Source organism: Pelobates fuscus, chromosome 1, assembly GCF_036172605.1.
Source record: "Pelobates fuscus isolate aPelFus1 chromosome 1, aPelFus1.pri, whole genome shotgun sequence".
Taxonomy (NCBI): Eukaryota; Metazoa; Chordata; class Amphibia; order Anura; family Pelobatidae; genus Pelobates; species Pelobates fuscus.
Genome location: NC_086317.1, coordinates 456429751 through 456445004, shown reverse-complemented (window position 1 = coordinate 456445004; position 15254 = coordinate 456429751). Strand labels below are relative to the sequence as shown.

At 41.3% G+C, this 15254-nt stretch overlaps 2 protein-coding genes across 2 annotated transcripts in view; one reads left to right on the top strand and one right to left on the bottom strand.

Annotated features, from left to right (window-relative positions):
* The window catches only part of MRE11 (MRE11 homolog, double strand break repair nuclease), a 164737-nt gene extending 158199 nt beyond the window's left edge, over nt 1–6538 (bottom strand). Inside the window, exons 1-2 of the mRNA XM_063430661.1 lie at nt 6460–6538; nt 171–246 (exon numbers count right to left, since the gene is read on the bottom strand). Coding sequence (XP_063286731.1) covers nt 171–193 — 23 coding nt within the window. The 5' untranslated portion in view covers nt 194–246; nt 6460–6538. The remainder of the gene's footprint in view (nt 1–170; nt 247–6459) is intronic.
* A 61-nt stretch (nt 6539–6599) lies between these two features.
* On the top strand, nt 6600–13859 carry ANKRD49 (ankyrin repeat domain 49). Its single transcript, XM_063444942.1, has 3 exons — nt 6600–6630; nt 11684–12004; nt 12762–13859. Exons 2-3 carry the CDS (start codon nt 11684–11686, stop codon nt 13221–13223), a joined length of 783 nt encoding a protein of 260 aa, XP_063301012.1. The 5' UTR covers nt 6600–6630; the 3' UTR covers nt 13224–13859.
* The last annotated feature ends 1395 nt before the right edge of the window (nt 13860–15254 follow it).

Genomic DNA, 15254 nt, shown 5'->3' with positions numbered 1-15254 from the left:
CATTTTAATTTACTGATGTTTTTACGTCCTTACTCTTCTACAGTTTACGGTATCAGATATATTAACATTTTCTATGAAATTTTAATGGTCAACAAACTACCTGGTTCACTGTAATTAAAGTAACACAAAGGACAGCAAAAAACAATTAAGCCGATTTACCAGTTACTTACAGGGTAGTATTTGAAGAAGTCATATCTATAATTTGATTTAGCAGCCACGAAGCAGGAAATTAGAATTCGTTACAATCTAGAGGGAAAAAATCATTAAAAAAGCAATATTAATTTTGAGTTTATTATTTGTATCCCGTGCACAAGCTATTTCATAAAGCAGGATAAAAAAAAAAAAAAAAAAAAAAAACACTAGATGAGAGTACAGAACAGACAATAAATTATACAAAACCTTGTTTTGACTGAAGGGTAATAATAATAACAATGACACGGTAATAAACAGCTCGAGAGGGTTGTTAGAAGATACAGGAAAGAAATCAGCAAGTAAATGAAGATGTGCCGACTGCATGGTTTTGTCGCCTACTGTTTGGCTCCTATGAATAGGTTGCTTAATGTTAAAAGGAAAAAATAAATACATTTGGTGACACTCTTCAACACAATCATGATGCGAATATAATTAAATTAAGGCATCCGATAAACGTATTCACAATAAGCTTTAGCATTTTTTTTTTATTAGAGATCAAGCTAAAAGGTGTGATTTACTGAATCCCATTACAAAACATTTAATAGGACACCAACAAATCCACAATGTGTAGCAGGAATAGGACTTTTGGGCACCTGATAAACAGACACAAGAGTGACCTAACCTGCAAATATTACCATGCTGATGTGGCTTATGTAGATCCCTAGTGACTGCACAACCAGTTATCAATATTAAAGGAGTACTCCGGGGGGACGGAGCCTAGCGGCACAAGGGAGCATTTGCCAACTTCCACAGCTCCGAGTTGGTGGACACTAACCCGGCAAGTATCGCCTGCATCCTGCAAAACTAGACTGGCTGCACCCACCTATGCCTTTTTTTCTTCACCTGTGTGCAAAAACATGGAGTCGAGGCCACAAGGCTTACCGCGTGGGCGGTAGTCCATCTGACCCTGAAGGAGTATTCCGAGCCTTGGACGAAGCCATGGCTGCATCCAAACATCACGGCGCTCTACTTACCGAGGGATGGGGTGAAAATCTCGGGAACCTCTGCAGCCTACCCCAAAGGTCCAACGAGACATCAGCCAGATGCTGCATTCACCTCCTCCGACCAACGTACCAGAACTGCCATAGGCTTTACCCGCCCAAGCAAGCGTGACTGATATGCCTCAACATTAAACCCTGGCTCGGATTGCCCAGGTGAGCACACAGACCGCATTTGGGGACACTCAGTCCACCAAGCATGACTTCCAGAACCTCCTGGTCAAGATCCTGCAAATAATGGCGGCCAAATTAGCCTTTGTAACCACAGAAATACAGGCTAATACTGCACATATTCAGGCTACAGAAGAAGATATAACAGACCTTAGACAAGACCTGCAGGCGCTCAGAGAGACAGAACAGCAGATGTAATCAGCTCAAGCCAATACCTCACAACAAGTGTTCCTTCTTGATAACAGAGGTAGGAGAAGGAATATTAAAGTTAGGGGAGTCTTAGAGACTATGCCCATGGAAAAGCTCCCACACTTTATACGATGCCCTACCTACCAAACAAGCCAAACATCTTTCCTTCGATGGCATTAACAGAATTAATAAATCACCACAGGCGCCAATCTATGTCCCCAAAGACGTCATCCTGTGCCAGACGATGGCTAAGAAGCAACGCTTGATATTCATTTTTAAACGCGTTATGATTTCGAAGGCTGCCACATCTAACTCTTTCAAGACCTCAGCAGACCCACTCTACAATGGCGCAAATCTATACTCCTGATTGTCACAGCACTTCGGAAGAACTACCGCTGGCCGACTTCCAGAGCTCCATGGGTTTTTAAAGGACCACTATAGGCACCCAGACCACTTCAGCTTAATGAAGTGGTCTGGGTGCCAGGTCCATCTAGGATTAACCCTGCCTGCTGTAAACATAGCAGTTTCAGAGAAGTTTCATGGGTTAATCCAGCCTCTAGTTGCTGTCTCATTGACAGCCAGTAGAGGCGCTTCCGCGTTTCTCACTGTGATTTTCACAGTGAGAAGACGCCAGCATCCATAGGAAAGCATTGAGAATGGTGACGTCAGAAGAGAGAGGAGAGTCCCCAGCGCCGAGGGAGCCAGGCGATTGAGAAAAGTGAGTTTTTAACCCCCTTCCTCCCCCTTCAGCCCGGCGGGAGTGGGACCCTGAGAGTGGGGGCACCCTTAGGGCACTATAGTGCCAGGAAAACGAGTTTGTTTTCCTGGCACTATAGTGGTCCTTTAACCCCTTAAGGACCAAACTTCTGGAATAAAAGGGAATCATGACATGTCACACATGTCATGTGTCCTTAAGGGGTTAAAGATGGGAAATCTTAGAAGGCTTCTGACCCAAGTTCCTTGCAGCTCTAGGGTTCGCCAATAGGACAATGATTGAGAGGGGCCTGACACCTACTCACTCTAGGGATGATTCCCGAGTGCCCACGTTTGTTCCCAGAGGACGAAGGGACTCGCTGACCTGAACTGGCTCTCGGACAGTGTCACAAAATATAAACCAGTTTAATTATGCTTTTTTCTTTTAGATATTATTAAGACCCATGTATCTGTGCAGTTTTATACTCATGTCACTGTTTGTTAAATGAAAAGTTTATGCCGGAGTTAGTGCTCCCCCAGCCCTTTTACCACCTGTGCCTCTATGATATCAGTTACGCTCGGTAACACTAGTGTAACTTCTCCACCCCCCTAGTGCCCTGTGGTTTAGGGGTGACACTCATTTAAGAGCCTCTTGGCCCTATTTATATTGGAACCTTAGTGAAGGCTTGCTTCCACTTGCCACCGCACCACTAGTCTCATTATAGCTGTCAATGTTACATAGTTTCCCTCCTCCAACTGTAAGCTCTAGGGTTCTGGAGTTCATTAAAGGGATCCTATAGTGCCAGGAAAACAAATCAATTTCCCTGGCACTATAGGTTCCTGAAGTGCCCCCCTTCAGCCACTTACCTGAAACGCCCACACTAATCCCCCGCTGGCTGACGCACATTAGACCTGTGGGGAAAATCTGACTCTGGAGATTTGTGAAGATGTCCAGCATCAGATAACTGACAAAAAGTCTGTTAGGATTCCAGAAGCCCTCTAGTGGCTGTCTGTTAGACAGCCACAGAGGGCAGACTTAGAGCTGCAATGTAAACATATAGTGTGTAATATGGCTAGGTTACATGGCTTCTGTACTGTCTATTGTCACCATGCAATGTCTATTTTATTTTATTTTTGCCTCAATAAAAGAAAGAATGTTAATAAAAAGAAAGAAATATAAGCACTCCTTCTTGCACAGTTAGGGTTATCTCCAGACTCCAATCTGTTCTTTACAATAAAGGTAGTTTGCAAAAAAAAAAAAAAAAAACCTCTGCAAATGCAAATCTTTTTCTTCCTTTAGCTTTTGGCAAGTGAAAATTCACCGTGAGTAGAAATTTACTCCCAGTAAGTGTGTGCCATGGCCGCCCAGGCTAGCAGTAACAAGTAACTTTTGAGCCTGTCTAGTAGTGCAGGATATGACTTTTTGAGACCTGGCCTACGTCATAGCCTCATCTGTTTATTCTACTCACCGGTGGTCTCAAAAGTGCCTCTTGTAAAAGCACTTGTTGTCAAATCTGCTCCTTGCTCGCTTTAACGACCAATGTCAGGAGCAGGCTGTAGAAAAAGGGGAGAGTGTACAAAGGCTGCAGACAACAGATCTGCAGCTTCTGCAAGCCGTTTCTTCATATACCCCAAAAGAAAACATATAAGAAAACATGCTGTCATGAGTTCCACATGAGCACCTGACACTACTGCCACTACCTCAACTGCTGCTGGAAGACCCAGTCTCTAAGCCCAGCCATGCACGACTGCACTAATTAGCTGGAAATGTTTATATGATCCGGTAAGTCAATGAGCACTGCCCTGCATGGATGGGCTTAGCTCAGGGCAGCTGTGGGGCTGAGGTAAGTTGCTAAACCATTTTTAAACAGGTTGACTATTCACTCTGAGAATGTGCCAGGGCTCTTCTGCACCAAGCTATAGTTGTTATGGTACTCAAATAAAAATGTATTTGTTTAACAAATTATTAGATATACTCCAAAAGAAATCATGCAAGCAGTTATTTTCTGTACGTTTTCTCTGTGGGTACATGAAATACATGAACCTGTCTGTAGTCCTTGCAAGGCCTCTCTCTCCTTTTTCCCAGCACTGGGGAATACAATAATCAGAGGCTTCCCATTAAGACCCTTTGTGCTGTAAAACAGCTCGTTGAGAAGATGGTGAAGCATGCGCACTTCTGTTAGCTCAGTGGTGCAAGTGAAAGAAAACCTGCCTGGATTTCTGATTGACCACAAGGGAGGCGTTTCTGCCCCAAATTATAACCGTGACGGTTTCTACTGAAATCGGTCGTTTTACAAACCGTCACAAATACCACAGGTTCCAGACATATAAAAAGCAAGTCAAAGTGCTTTGTGTGTGTGGAGTGATTCTTTTAATAAACTGATATTACTCCTACCTCCATGCATGCTACATACTACAGGGTAGCACTTTTCTGGTACACCCCAACAGAAATGTACAAGTGAAACATGCTGAGTCTACTACACACCTGAATTACTCATGGGTCCCCCCACAAAAACCTTTAATTATTATTATTATTATATTTATATAGTGCCAACAAATTCCGCAGCACTTTACAATGGGTGGACGAACAAACATGTAGTTGTAAACAGACAAGTTGGACACACAGGAACAGAGGAGTTGAGGGCCCTGCTCAATGAGCTTACATGCTAGAGGGAGTGGGGTAAAGTGACACAAAAGGTAGGGGAAATATTAGGCAAGTAGATTGGTAGAATAGTACTTAAATTCTATAGGAGGTGGGGTGTAAAACACATTAGGACAAATTCCTGTCCTAATGTGTTTTACACCCCACCTCCTGTAGAATGTAAGCTTGATTGAGCAGGGTCCTCTTCAACCTATTTTTCCTGTAAGTTTATTTGTAATTGTCCTATTTATAGTTAAATCCCCTCTCATAATATTGTAAAGCGCTACGGAATCTGTTGGCGCTATATAAATGGCAATAATAATAATAATAGTATTCAATGAAAACTTAGTGTTTCGTTTTTTTTTTGGGGGGGGGGGGGGGGTTTAACAGTTTAATTGAAAAACTTACAATCTAAAACGGTGCTACAAGTTCCTGCTGCAGATATACCCAGTATTAGATCTCCAACTAATCAAATATAACTTCTATTTTATTTGACCTACATTGCATTATTGTCACATTCATTTAATGTAAATAAGTGCAAGATAATGCATCTTGGACGTAAAAACCCAAGGGTAGAGTACAGAATATTTGATAGAGTCCTAACCTCAAAGGGATTTAGGGGTGATTATTTCTGATGACTTAAAGGTAGGCAGACAATGTAATAGAGCAGCAGGAAATGTTAGCAGAATGCTTGGATGTATAGGGAGAGGTATTAGCAGTAGAAAGAGGGAAGTGCTCATGCCATTGTACAGAACACTGGTGAGACCTCACTTGGAGTATTGTACGCAGTACTGGAGACCGTATCTTCAGAAGGATATTGATACCTTAGAGAGAGTTCAGAGAAGGGCTACTAAACTGGTTCATGGATTGCAGGATTAAATTTACAAGGAAAGGTTAAAGGATCTTAACATGTATAGCTTGGAGGAAAGACGAGACAGGGGGGATATGATAGAAACATTTAAATACATAAAGGGAATCAACACAGTAAAGGAGGAGACTATATTTAAAAGAAGAAAAACTACCACAACAAGAGGACATAGTCTTAAATTAGAGGGACAAAGGTTTAAAAATAATATCAGGAAGTATTACTTTACTGAGAGGGTAGTGGATGCATGGAATGGCCTTTCAGCTGAAGTGGTAGAGGTTAACACAGTAAACAAGCTTAAGCAAGCGTGGGATAGGCATAAGGCTATCCTAACTATAAGATAATGCCAGGGACTAATGAAAGTATTTAGAAAATTGGGCAGACTAGATGGGCCGAATGGTTCTTATGTCACATTCTATGTCTGCCCCCCCTCTCCATTTTGATGGAACTCCTCCAGCTCTATCACTCAGTGCATGCTTTGACTTTAGTAGTAATTAATACTGGAATTGGTTAGGACATGCTCTCACCTCCCATGCAGACAGTGTGAGAATTCCCGGGTAACTAACTGCAAGCATGGGAGGAGGCTGCAAAACTACAACTCCCGGCATGCTTCACTCAGCAGTCCACAGTGGGCAGCAACCCCCCCACAGCATGCAAGGGAGTTCTGAACTGACTAGTTTAGAAAGTATTTTATTTTATTTATTTTCTACCTGTCCATGAGTTAGAAGCCAGGCTTTACTAAGGTCCCGAAGTCACAGGGTGTCCCATGAAAACCAAGTGTTTTGCCAGCTCACCGGAAGCGCGTCATCGGCACGTTCCCAGAGCATGCCGGGAGCTGTAGTTCTTGTTTGCATTTCCGGGTACAGATTGCAGTCTGAGAGGTGAGAACTAGCTTGGGAGAGCTTCCTGCGTGCTCTGAGCCCAGTGCATGTTCTAATCCAGAGCTTGGTGTCAGTCTGTGGAGCTGCTCCCTGTGCATGGATCATGGCTGTGTGTGATGGGAGTACATGTTTTATAGTGTAGCTATGTGCTGTGTGTGATGGGAGTCCATGTTGTATGGGCTATGTGCTGTGTGTGATGGGAGTCCATGTTGTAGCTATGTGCTGTGTGTGACGGGAGTCCATGTTGTAGCTACGGGCTGTGTGTGATGGGAGTCCAAGTTGTAGCTATGGGCTGTGTGTGATGGGAGTCCATGTTGTAGCTGTGTGTGATGGGAGTCCATGTTGTAGCTATGGGCTGTGTGTGATGGGAGTCCATGTTGTAGCTGTGTGATTTAAAGACCACCTACCTTTATTCACTCTCCTGTGCTCTCCATGCATAGTGTAGTGAATGGAGAGATTGACACAGCCTATCACTCTCAATGTGCTTACCACAAACCTCCCATCACACTCAGCCAGCCAAAGAGTATTTTCCTTTTAATTGCATAATCAGATAGTGTTAATCAATTTGTATTTTCAATAACTGATGTTATATTTTATAGCACACCCAGTTGTGTGGGCAACACTGGATAATTGCCCATTATTAAACAGTTTGTTTAATTTAGAATGGGGGGGGGGGGGGGGGGGAACCAATGCGCATGTGTGGCATTGAATCCGTGCTTTCCTATGGGGATTTTGGGAATATTAGACGTTCTCATGCAAAGCGTTGAGTGATGACATCCAACCTCATTTCACGAAGTCACACATGGCGATGAGTGACAGCAAGCATCTCTAGTGGTGTCGTGTCCACCATTGTCATGCTATTATATTTGGCTGAGATCGATTGTGTGGAGGTTGGCTGAGTGTGATTTTGGGTGGTCCATTGATCGTTAAAATAGTGCCAGCCAGGTCCCCAAACTCGTTCCCTTTACACCAGAATGTTTCCTCCTACATATATCACTATACATTTTGTCCTCTCCCAACAATTATGTTATAGTAAACGTTGCAAGCAGCAAAAAACAGCATTGCAAGGGGTATTGGAGGAATACAGATCCCCAACCTTACAAAAAGTGTGGAATAGAGTGATACTGATACTACGTGTCAGTATGAAACACTGGCTTACCGCTTAAAAGGCAAAGAAGCCACTCATACCAAATTCTGGGAAAGTTGGCTGCAGAAACCACAACTCTAATATCTTCCACTAACACAACCTTAGTTCAGCCCCTTAATGGCCGCACACTATAGATCGCATGCTTGAGACATTTTTTTCATTGCCGACAGCAACACTCCTATAAACGCACGTTTTATGGGAGGGCAGGGTTTCGTGATAATTCCATGCTGACATCTTGCTGTGTATCCACATGTAACCTAATACACCTACCGATGCTAGCAACACTTTCGAACCCGAACACAATCTTGAGCTGACTTGTAGCACTAATTTCCATCTCACTCTATTATTTCTACTCGATATGTCTTAAACTTTTTTCTGATTTATGATTAGTCACCTTATGGTTACTATCGTGTTCAATGGTTGGGTCGGAGCCGTATATTTATCCACACAATGGAGCACCTTCCGTATATGACATATACTCTGAACCCCCCTTTATTTTCCCCACTAGTACTTCTCTCTCACTATAAATGTTTTCCCCTTCCTATGCATTGAACCTTCCCCCCTCCCCCTTTTCTGCCCAATTACGGTAACTGGTTCATACGATGTCCTAACACTACAACAGGGCATACTGTGATATGTGTATGAAGTAAATTTAGATACCTGTACTATGTTTTAAGATGTATTTTACACTCTCTTCTTTGCCAATACACCTACTACCGTGGGAACTGGACCACTCAATAGAGTAAATGTCATTAGTGTATACAATCTTGTATATTCCCATCATCATGTGGATGCCTGTTCCTGTCATGTAACCCTTGCATTTTGACCAATGCTCTGTTAATCCTTGAAATTTTCAATAAAAGAGAAATTGGAAATACAAAAATGCCTGCAGGGCAAATTAAGTAAATTACAAACATCACACTACACATTGCATGCAAACCTCACACACGCACATTATATACAGTCAGCAAAATTACACACAGTCAGCAAACATCACACACACATTACACACAGTCAACATCACACACGCACATTCTATACAGTCAGCAAAATTACACACAGTCAGCAAACATTACACACAGTCAACATCACACACGCAAATTATATACAGTCAGCAAAATTACACACACATTACACACAGTCAACAACACGCACGCACATTATATACAGTCAGCAAAATTACACACAGTCAGCAAACATCACACACGCACATTATATACAGTCAGCAAACATCACGCACGCATAATACACACAGCCAGCAAACAAGACACAATTGGCACACAACACATTACACACACACGTTGCGAGAGACAGAGGGAGAAACTATAGGGGAGGGTGGCAGATTTCACAAATATTTTCACAAGTTAAATCTGAATGGTAAAACTGATGCAAAAGGTTATGACTAAAGCTAAGTTGGAGAGTTTCCAAATACATATTGTCTCCGTCTGTTCATTTGGATTTAATTTGTGTAAATGGCCCAGTCGTTATCCTGACAGGTGTCCCATTTTAAAATTATTTTGTGTCAGGACATGTAGATTGGGCTACTATTTTAGCTACCTGTGACGAGACCAATCTCGCTACTGTGCATTGGAGGAGCCTGGTTGCCCGCCTGCTGCCTTTAGACTATGGCCCCATGTTGAAACGCTTGATTTTCCCCTGCAAAGACACGAAAGCCGGGTCATTCGGTGCTTGCCCTGTTTGAGCAGTGATACCCCAGATAGCTATGCCATGGAGCCCATTCATATAATGAAAGACTTTGGCTCCATGACAATTGAACTGTATGTATGTGATCTGAGCGCCATTCAGTAATAATGTGCGCTCAGATCTGAGCTATCTGGGGATATGTTGAATGTACCTGTTTTTATGCAATGGCTGCACAGTTATATATTTTTATGTATTTTATTGTCTTTTGCTGCCATGTATTCAATGGAGTTTTGCCTCTGTCCTTGGAGATAATTGGATTACTTCCCAATTATCCCCTGGATAGAAGACTCTGTGGAACTGGTTTTGGGCAGAAAAGCCATGCTTCATTTGGTCACAAAGGACTACGATCTATCTTTTGAACCACTGGACCAATTTGTATGATTTTGACGGATGTTTGTATTTGGAGTATGCTGATTCTGAAAATGTAGATTTATGTGGATGTGATGCATACTTTTAAAATGTTATGAATAATGTGGAAAAACTGTATTTCTCTGCCTGTGATAATTACATTACCCATTGTGTAAGGTAATTGTATCACAGGCAGAGGGGAGGATTTTGTGTGGGAGTGTCTGCGTCTATTGTACGTGTTTATTGGTTGTTTTCCAAAACCCTGTGGGTGGTACTAATGTGTAAGAATGTGTATAGAAGAACAATAAACCCACAGCTCTGTCTGTTCCTGCTTGACCCTCAAACGGAGCCTTGTCTCGTTCTTGGGGGGATTTATTGTATGCTGTTCCAGTTTGACTGCTAGGAGTGTAAACCTATTCGTATGGTTTTTCCTATTCAGCTGTTTACAGCATTCGTATGTTTGAGAGCATTCATATGCTTCTCCGGTTCGGTGTATTGGTGTCTACAGTAGCTGTGCCTGTGTCTCTGGAAGGGAAGATCTACTAAACGGCTTTTAACCCCTCTTTATGCCTGGGGGTGCCGTTACACTACCATTTACCATTTCTACCAGGGATAGGCAATCTTCGGCACCGCAAATGTTTTGGACTACACCCCCCATGATGCTTTGCCAGAATTATGCAAATAGCATTGTGGGAGATGTAGTCCACAGCATATGGAGTGCCAAAGGTTGCCAACCCCTGCTAGGGCAAGTAGATTTTTTTTTTTTTTTTTTTTTTACCATAACCTTTCAATTCCTGGGATTCTTTAATATGGAAATCAAAAACAAAAGAGGAGAGAGAAAAACACAAAAATGCTATTTATGTTGTATTTTTTTTTTTTTTTAACCTCTGAGTGTTTTACCATGCATACACTGAAAGATATGGGAATATATAATGCTGTTGACGTCATATGCAAGTGCATTAATAATATGTCTAGCTCAGGGGCCCTTATCATGATAATGACGTGTGACACTACCTATGGTGTACGATTAAGTAATGCTGTCTGAAGCAGATGAGGACAAAAGATAATACTTCTATAACAATTGGGCCTGCTTATAATGCAAAACCCATTGATCATAAAAATTGTATTTGTCTTTATCACCGCCAATTCCAGCTATGTCAGAGTGAGGTCGTGTTGCTCTGAATAGGGATGTGAGAAACACATATTCCGCCTGTCCTATGGTGTGATTATATGATGTATTAGCCCATGCAGAGTGAAAAGAGGAAACATTTTGTAAAAAGGAGAAGAAAATACGATTTTTCATTAACACAACTGTGCATGTAGCGCTTTTTTTATTATTCCTTTTCATTAATGTTTTTACCTTCTTATGAAGAACCTGGTTATATTTTCGCAACGTGGTACAGCCAGCCGGTAATTTGATCTGTGCTGATTATTTCTCTGGGTTTTATACACCTTTTACAAATGACAATTAACGCAAATACAATTTATTTTAGCGGATTACCACTTCAGGAATGCAGGAAGACAGTGTTTGTTTTAACTGGCCTAATTAATTACTGGATTTATGGCTTATCCACATACCAAATCCATAATGAACTGAACTATACACATATTCTCCAAACCTGACAATTTAGATTACATTGCTCAGAATCACAGCTTGCCAGCACGTGAGCCCTCTTTAATTTTCATTTATTGTGTGTTTATAGTAATATAGACCCTCTTAAAGCTTTTTCGAAACACGCATATAGATAGAGAATCATTCTTAAAACGTTTATAAAAATTCTTGTCTTTTTATGATTTGAAAAATATCAAAGTATTGCTTCCCATTTTTTTTTAGACTCCCGTTGTGTTTTTCAGATGACAAGTTCTCCAGAGAAGATAAATACAGTGCAAGAAGCTGTCACCGAAGCGCAGGATGATAAAGATGATTACCTAGAAAGAAATAATGAGTTTGAATGTGACCTGCATGAGAAGCTCATGGACTTTCCTGAAGACTTCAACCAGCTCGAACTATTAAAGACCCATGGACATCTAATTCCCACTGGGACGCAGAGCCTCTGGCCTGAGGAGTCTGATGAAGAAACGGAAGAAAAACCAGAAGAATGGTACCAAATGCAGGAGAAGGAACTGGAAGACAACCCCCCAGAATTGCTCCTTTTTGCCGCGGAAAACAACAGAGTAGGCAGAGCAATCCTGTTGAAAATATATTGACACCTGTCATCAAGATTTTGTAGATATCAAGTTCTATATTTAGGGCGGGGGGGGGTATATTTCTATATCGTTATCTTTTTACACTAAGGTTATGGGTAGTGTAACTTCAAGTAGTTAATTGCTCCAGAGAACACAACAATTTGGTTCAGTTTTATAGATGGTGCTTTAATTGTTAATTTCTACATTTAGCCATTGTCACTTGAGTTTTATATTGCTAACAGCTGAAGGTTATGTATTCAAATGTCTCTGTCCTAGTTTGTTGTAGATTACAGGGAAACTATAGTGCTAGGAAAAGAATGTTGCGCCCCCCCTACAATGTTGCCTTCGCCTCCGCTCTTCCTCCACCGATGATGGGGACCTAATGCACACTCGCTTTAGGACTCGCATTGCTCAATACTTTTCTATTCTGGTTTTAGATGATGCTGGATATCCTCATGCAGAACGTGAAGACGTCCAGCGTCATTTAAGCGACCAGAAGTGCCTCTAGTGGCTGGCTGACAGACAGCAACTAGAGGTGGAGTTAACCTACCAAAGCAATTATTGCAGTTTATCAATAACTGTAATAATTACAATTGCAGGGTTAAGGGGACTGGGACAGTGAGCTAAAGTGGTCTGGCTGCCTACAGTGTCCCTTTAACCAAATTAATGACTTTTGTAAGATAAATAAAGTTATTTTATGTTATGTTTAGCAACAGAAATTAACAAACACATTTCCTTCTTGCAGCTCAACACAGTTCAGCAAATTCTGTCTACTAAGCCACATCTAGTGAACACCACTGATGAAGACCACTACACCCCACTCCACAGAGCATCCTACAATGGTCACCTTAACATAGTGCGGGAGCTGATTGCCAGAGGGGCTAATGTGCATGCTGTTACAGTAGATGGATGGACCCCTCTGCACAGTGCGTGCAAGTGGAACAACACTCCAGTAGCCTCATTTTTACTTCAACATGGGGCAGACATCAATGCCCAAACTCAAGGCTTACTGACCCCACTGCACCTTGCTTCTGGGAACCGAGACTGCCGCCAGATTCTAGAACTTTTGTTGATGAATCGCTACATCAAACCAAACTTGAAAAATAAAGTCGGCGAAACTGCCTATGAGATCGCCAGGCGGACTGATGTATATCACTATCTCTTCGAAATTGCTGATTATTTGATTCAACCTTCATCAGAAACATAAAATCTTTGATAAAACTGCTGCGGAAAAGCAGTTTGATTAGTGAATATAAATCCTAAATTACAGGCTACTGGAAAATAAAAAATGACTTTGATATTTGATTGCTAGGCAAGATGTAATGACGTGATTAATAGTACACCATGTGGCAATACCTTTTAAAACATGTGAAATGTGTTTTCTACACTAAGCAAAATGTGGACTCCCAGCTTGTGATGAATTATAATTCCCATCTACTAGGAAGGATGCAGCTTGGGTTGAATAGCATCTCCTCTGATGGCTTGCCAAATTAAACCATAGTTCTCTAGTATAGTTAATTTTAACTTGAGCAGTCTAAAATCTGGCAAAAGTATTGTGGGAGTTGCAGCTTTCACACCTTTTATATAACTTAAAACCACTTAGGGTGTTTATTCCCTAAAGGTGAAAGTAGGGATTGGTCATGATTAAATAATACAGGGTAATTGCACTTTTATTTTAGAGAGGGAGATATAGCTTACAGTTCATCAGATTTGGACTCAAATCTACAATTTCCTACTAATTCTGTTTAATTCCTGGTTTAGTAAACTGACCCCACCAGCTGTCTGTTGGGATAAATACAGGTACAGTGTAGGAGAGTGACATGTTTGGTACCCACATAAGCAGTGTGTTATGGTACATCAAGTGTATTCAAAAGAGTTCTATTCAATAAATGTATCATAAGCTCTCAATACTCAGTTTTGTTAATACAAATTCCTTAAACATAATAAGATAAGATGTTAAGTTATATGAGAAAATGGTCGCTAAACTTGTCTGTCCTTGCCGCATTTCAATCCTAGTGGCAAACAAATTACTCCTTTTCACGTGTAGAACCATCGATGGAAAGGTTTGATGTTTATACGTTCTGTATCCAGGGAAACTGAACTATTTTAGAAAAATAGAATAAAAGCAACTAAATAATACAATATAATGCTTAACTGTGCTGCATTTCAGTGGGCATAAATATGTCTATTGAATGTAGTACAAACAGTTTTAAAAATGTTGTCATGTTCTATTATCCTTTTTTTAACCTACCTAAAGCCAAGCAAACAATATATAACAGCCCTGGAATTGATTTTATACCAAACTAGTACTGAATTATGTCAGCATGGTGCACATGTGTGTGGGATGAACAAAAACAATACATTGAAAAAATAACATTAAAGGATCACTATACATGTATTCCTGACCCTATAAAGTTAAAACCACCATTTAGCCCCCCTGGGCCCCTCATGACTCCATAAATATAGCAAAATTTTACTGTATTCAAGCCTGAAACTGCTGGCTCTGCCCTGTCCGCCTCATAAAAACAAGCAGTCTGCTGACATCATCAGAAGTGGTAGCCTGATCCAATCACAGTGCTTCGCCCATAGGATTGGCTGAGATTGACAAAGAGGCAGATCAGGGGCAGAGCCAGCATGATTCAAACACAGCCCTGGCCAATCAGCATCTCCTCATAGAGATGAATTGAATCAATGAATCTCTATGAGGAAAGTTCAGTGTCTGCATGCAGAGGGAGGAGATACTGAATGTTTGGATGCATTTTAGGAAGGATCTCTAACAGCCATCTGAGAAGTGGCCAGTGAAGTTATCACTGGGCTGTAATGTAAGCACTGCATTTTCTCTGAAAAGACAGTGTTTACAGCAAAATGCCTCAAGGTAATGATTCTACTCACCAGAACAAATTCAATAAGCTGTAGTTGTTCTGGTGACTATAGTGTCCCTATAAACCTCAATCTGATCTTCAAACCCCACAATCTATTCACCAGCCCCACCTGTCTATTCTTCAGCCCGGTATGATGTCCACCTCATTACTATCCCCATCTCATTGCCAGCTCCCCTATGTTAACTAGACTTCCCATCTCCTCTCCAGTTCCCTAATCTCATTCTGAACTCGAAGCAGCCCCAACTCATTTTCAGCACCTTGTACCTTGCTTCATTCAGTCAATGCTCTGTCGTGGTGTCTTGCTACCCAAGAGTGTGTTTAACTACTAAATTGTGTTTTTATTGCTTATAACCCAG

Bases quoted from the DNA above. Each gene is read 5' to 3' on its own strand.
- ANKRD49 (XM_063444942.1), top strand. From the start codon at position 11,684: ATGACAAGTTCTCCAGAGAAGATAAATACAGTGCAAGAAGCTGTCACC. The intron at 12,005-12,761 runs GTAGGCAGAGCA...TCCTTCTTGCAG, and splicing joins TTGCCGCGGAAAACAACAGA to CTCAACACAGTTCAGCAAAT.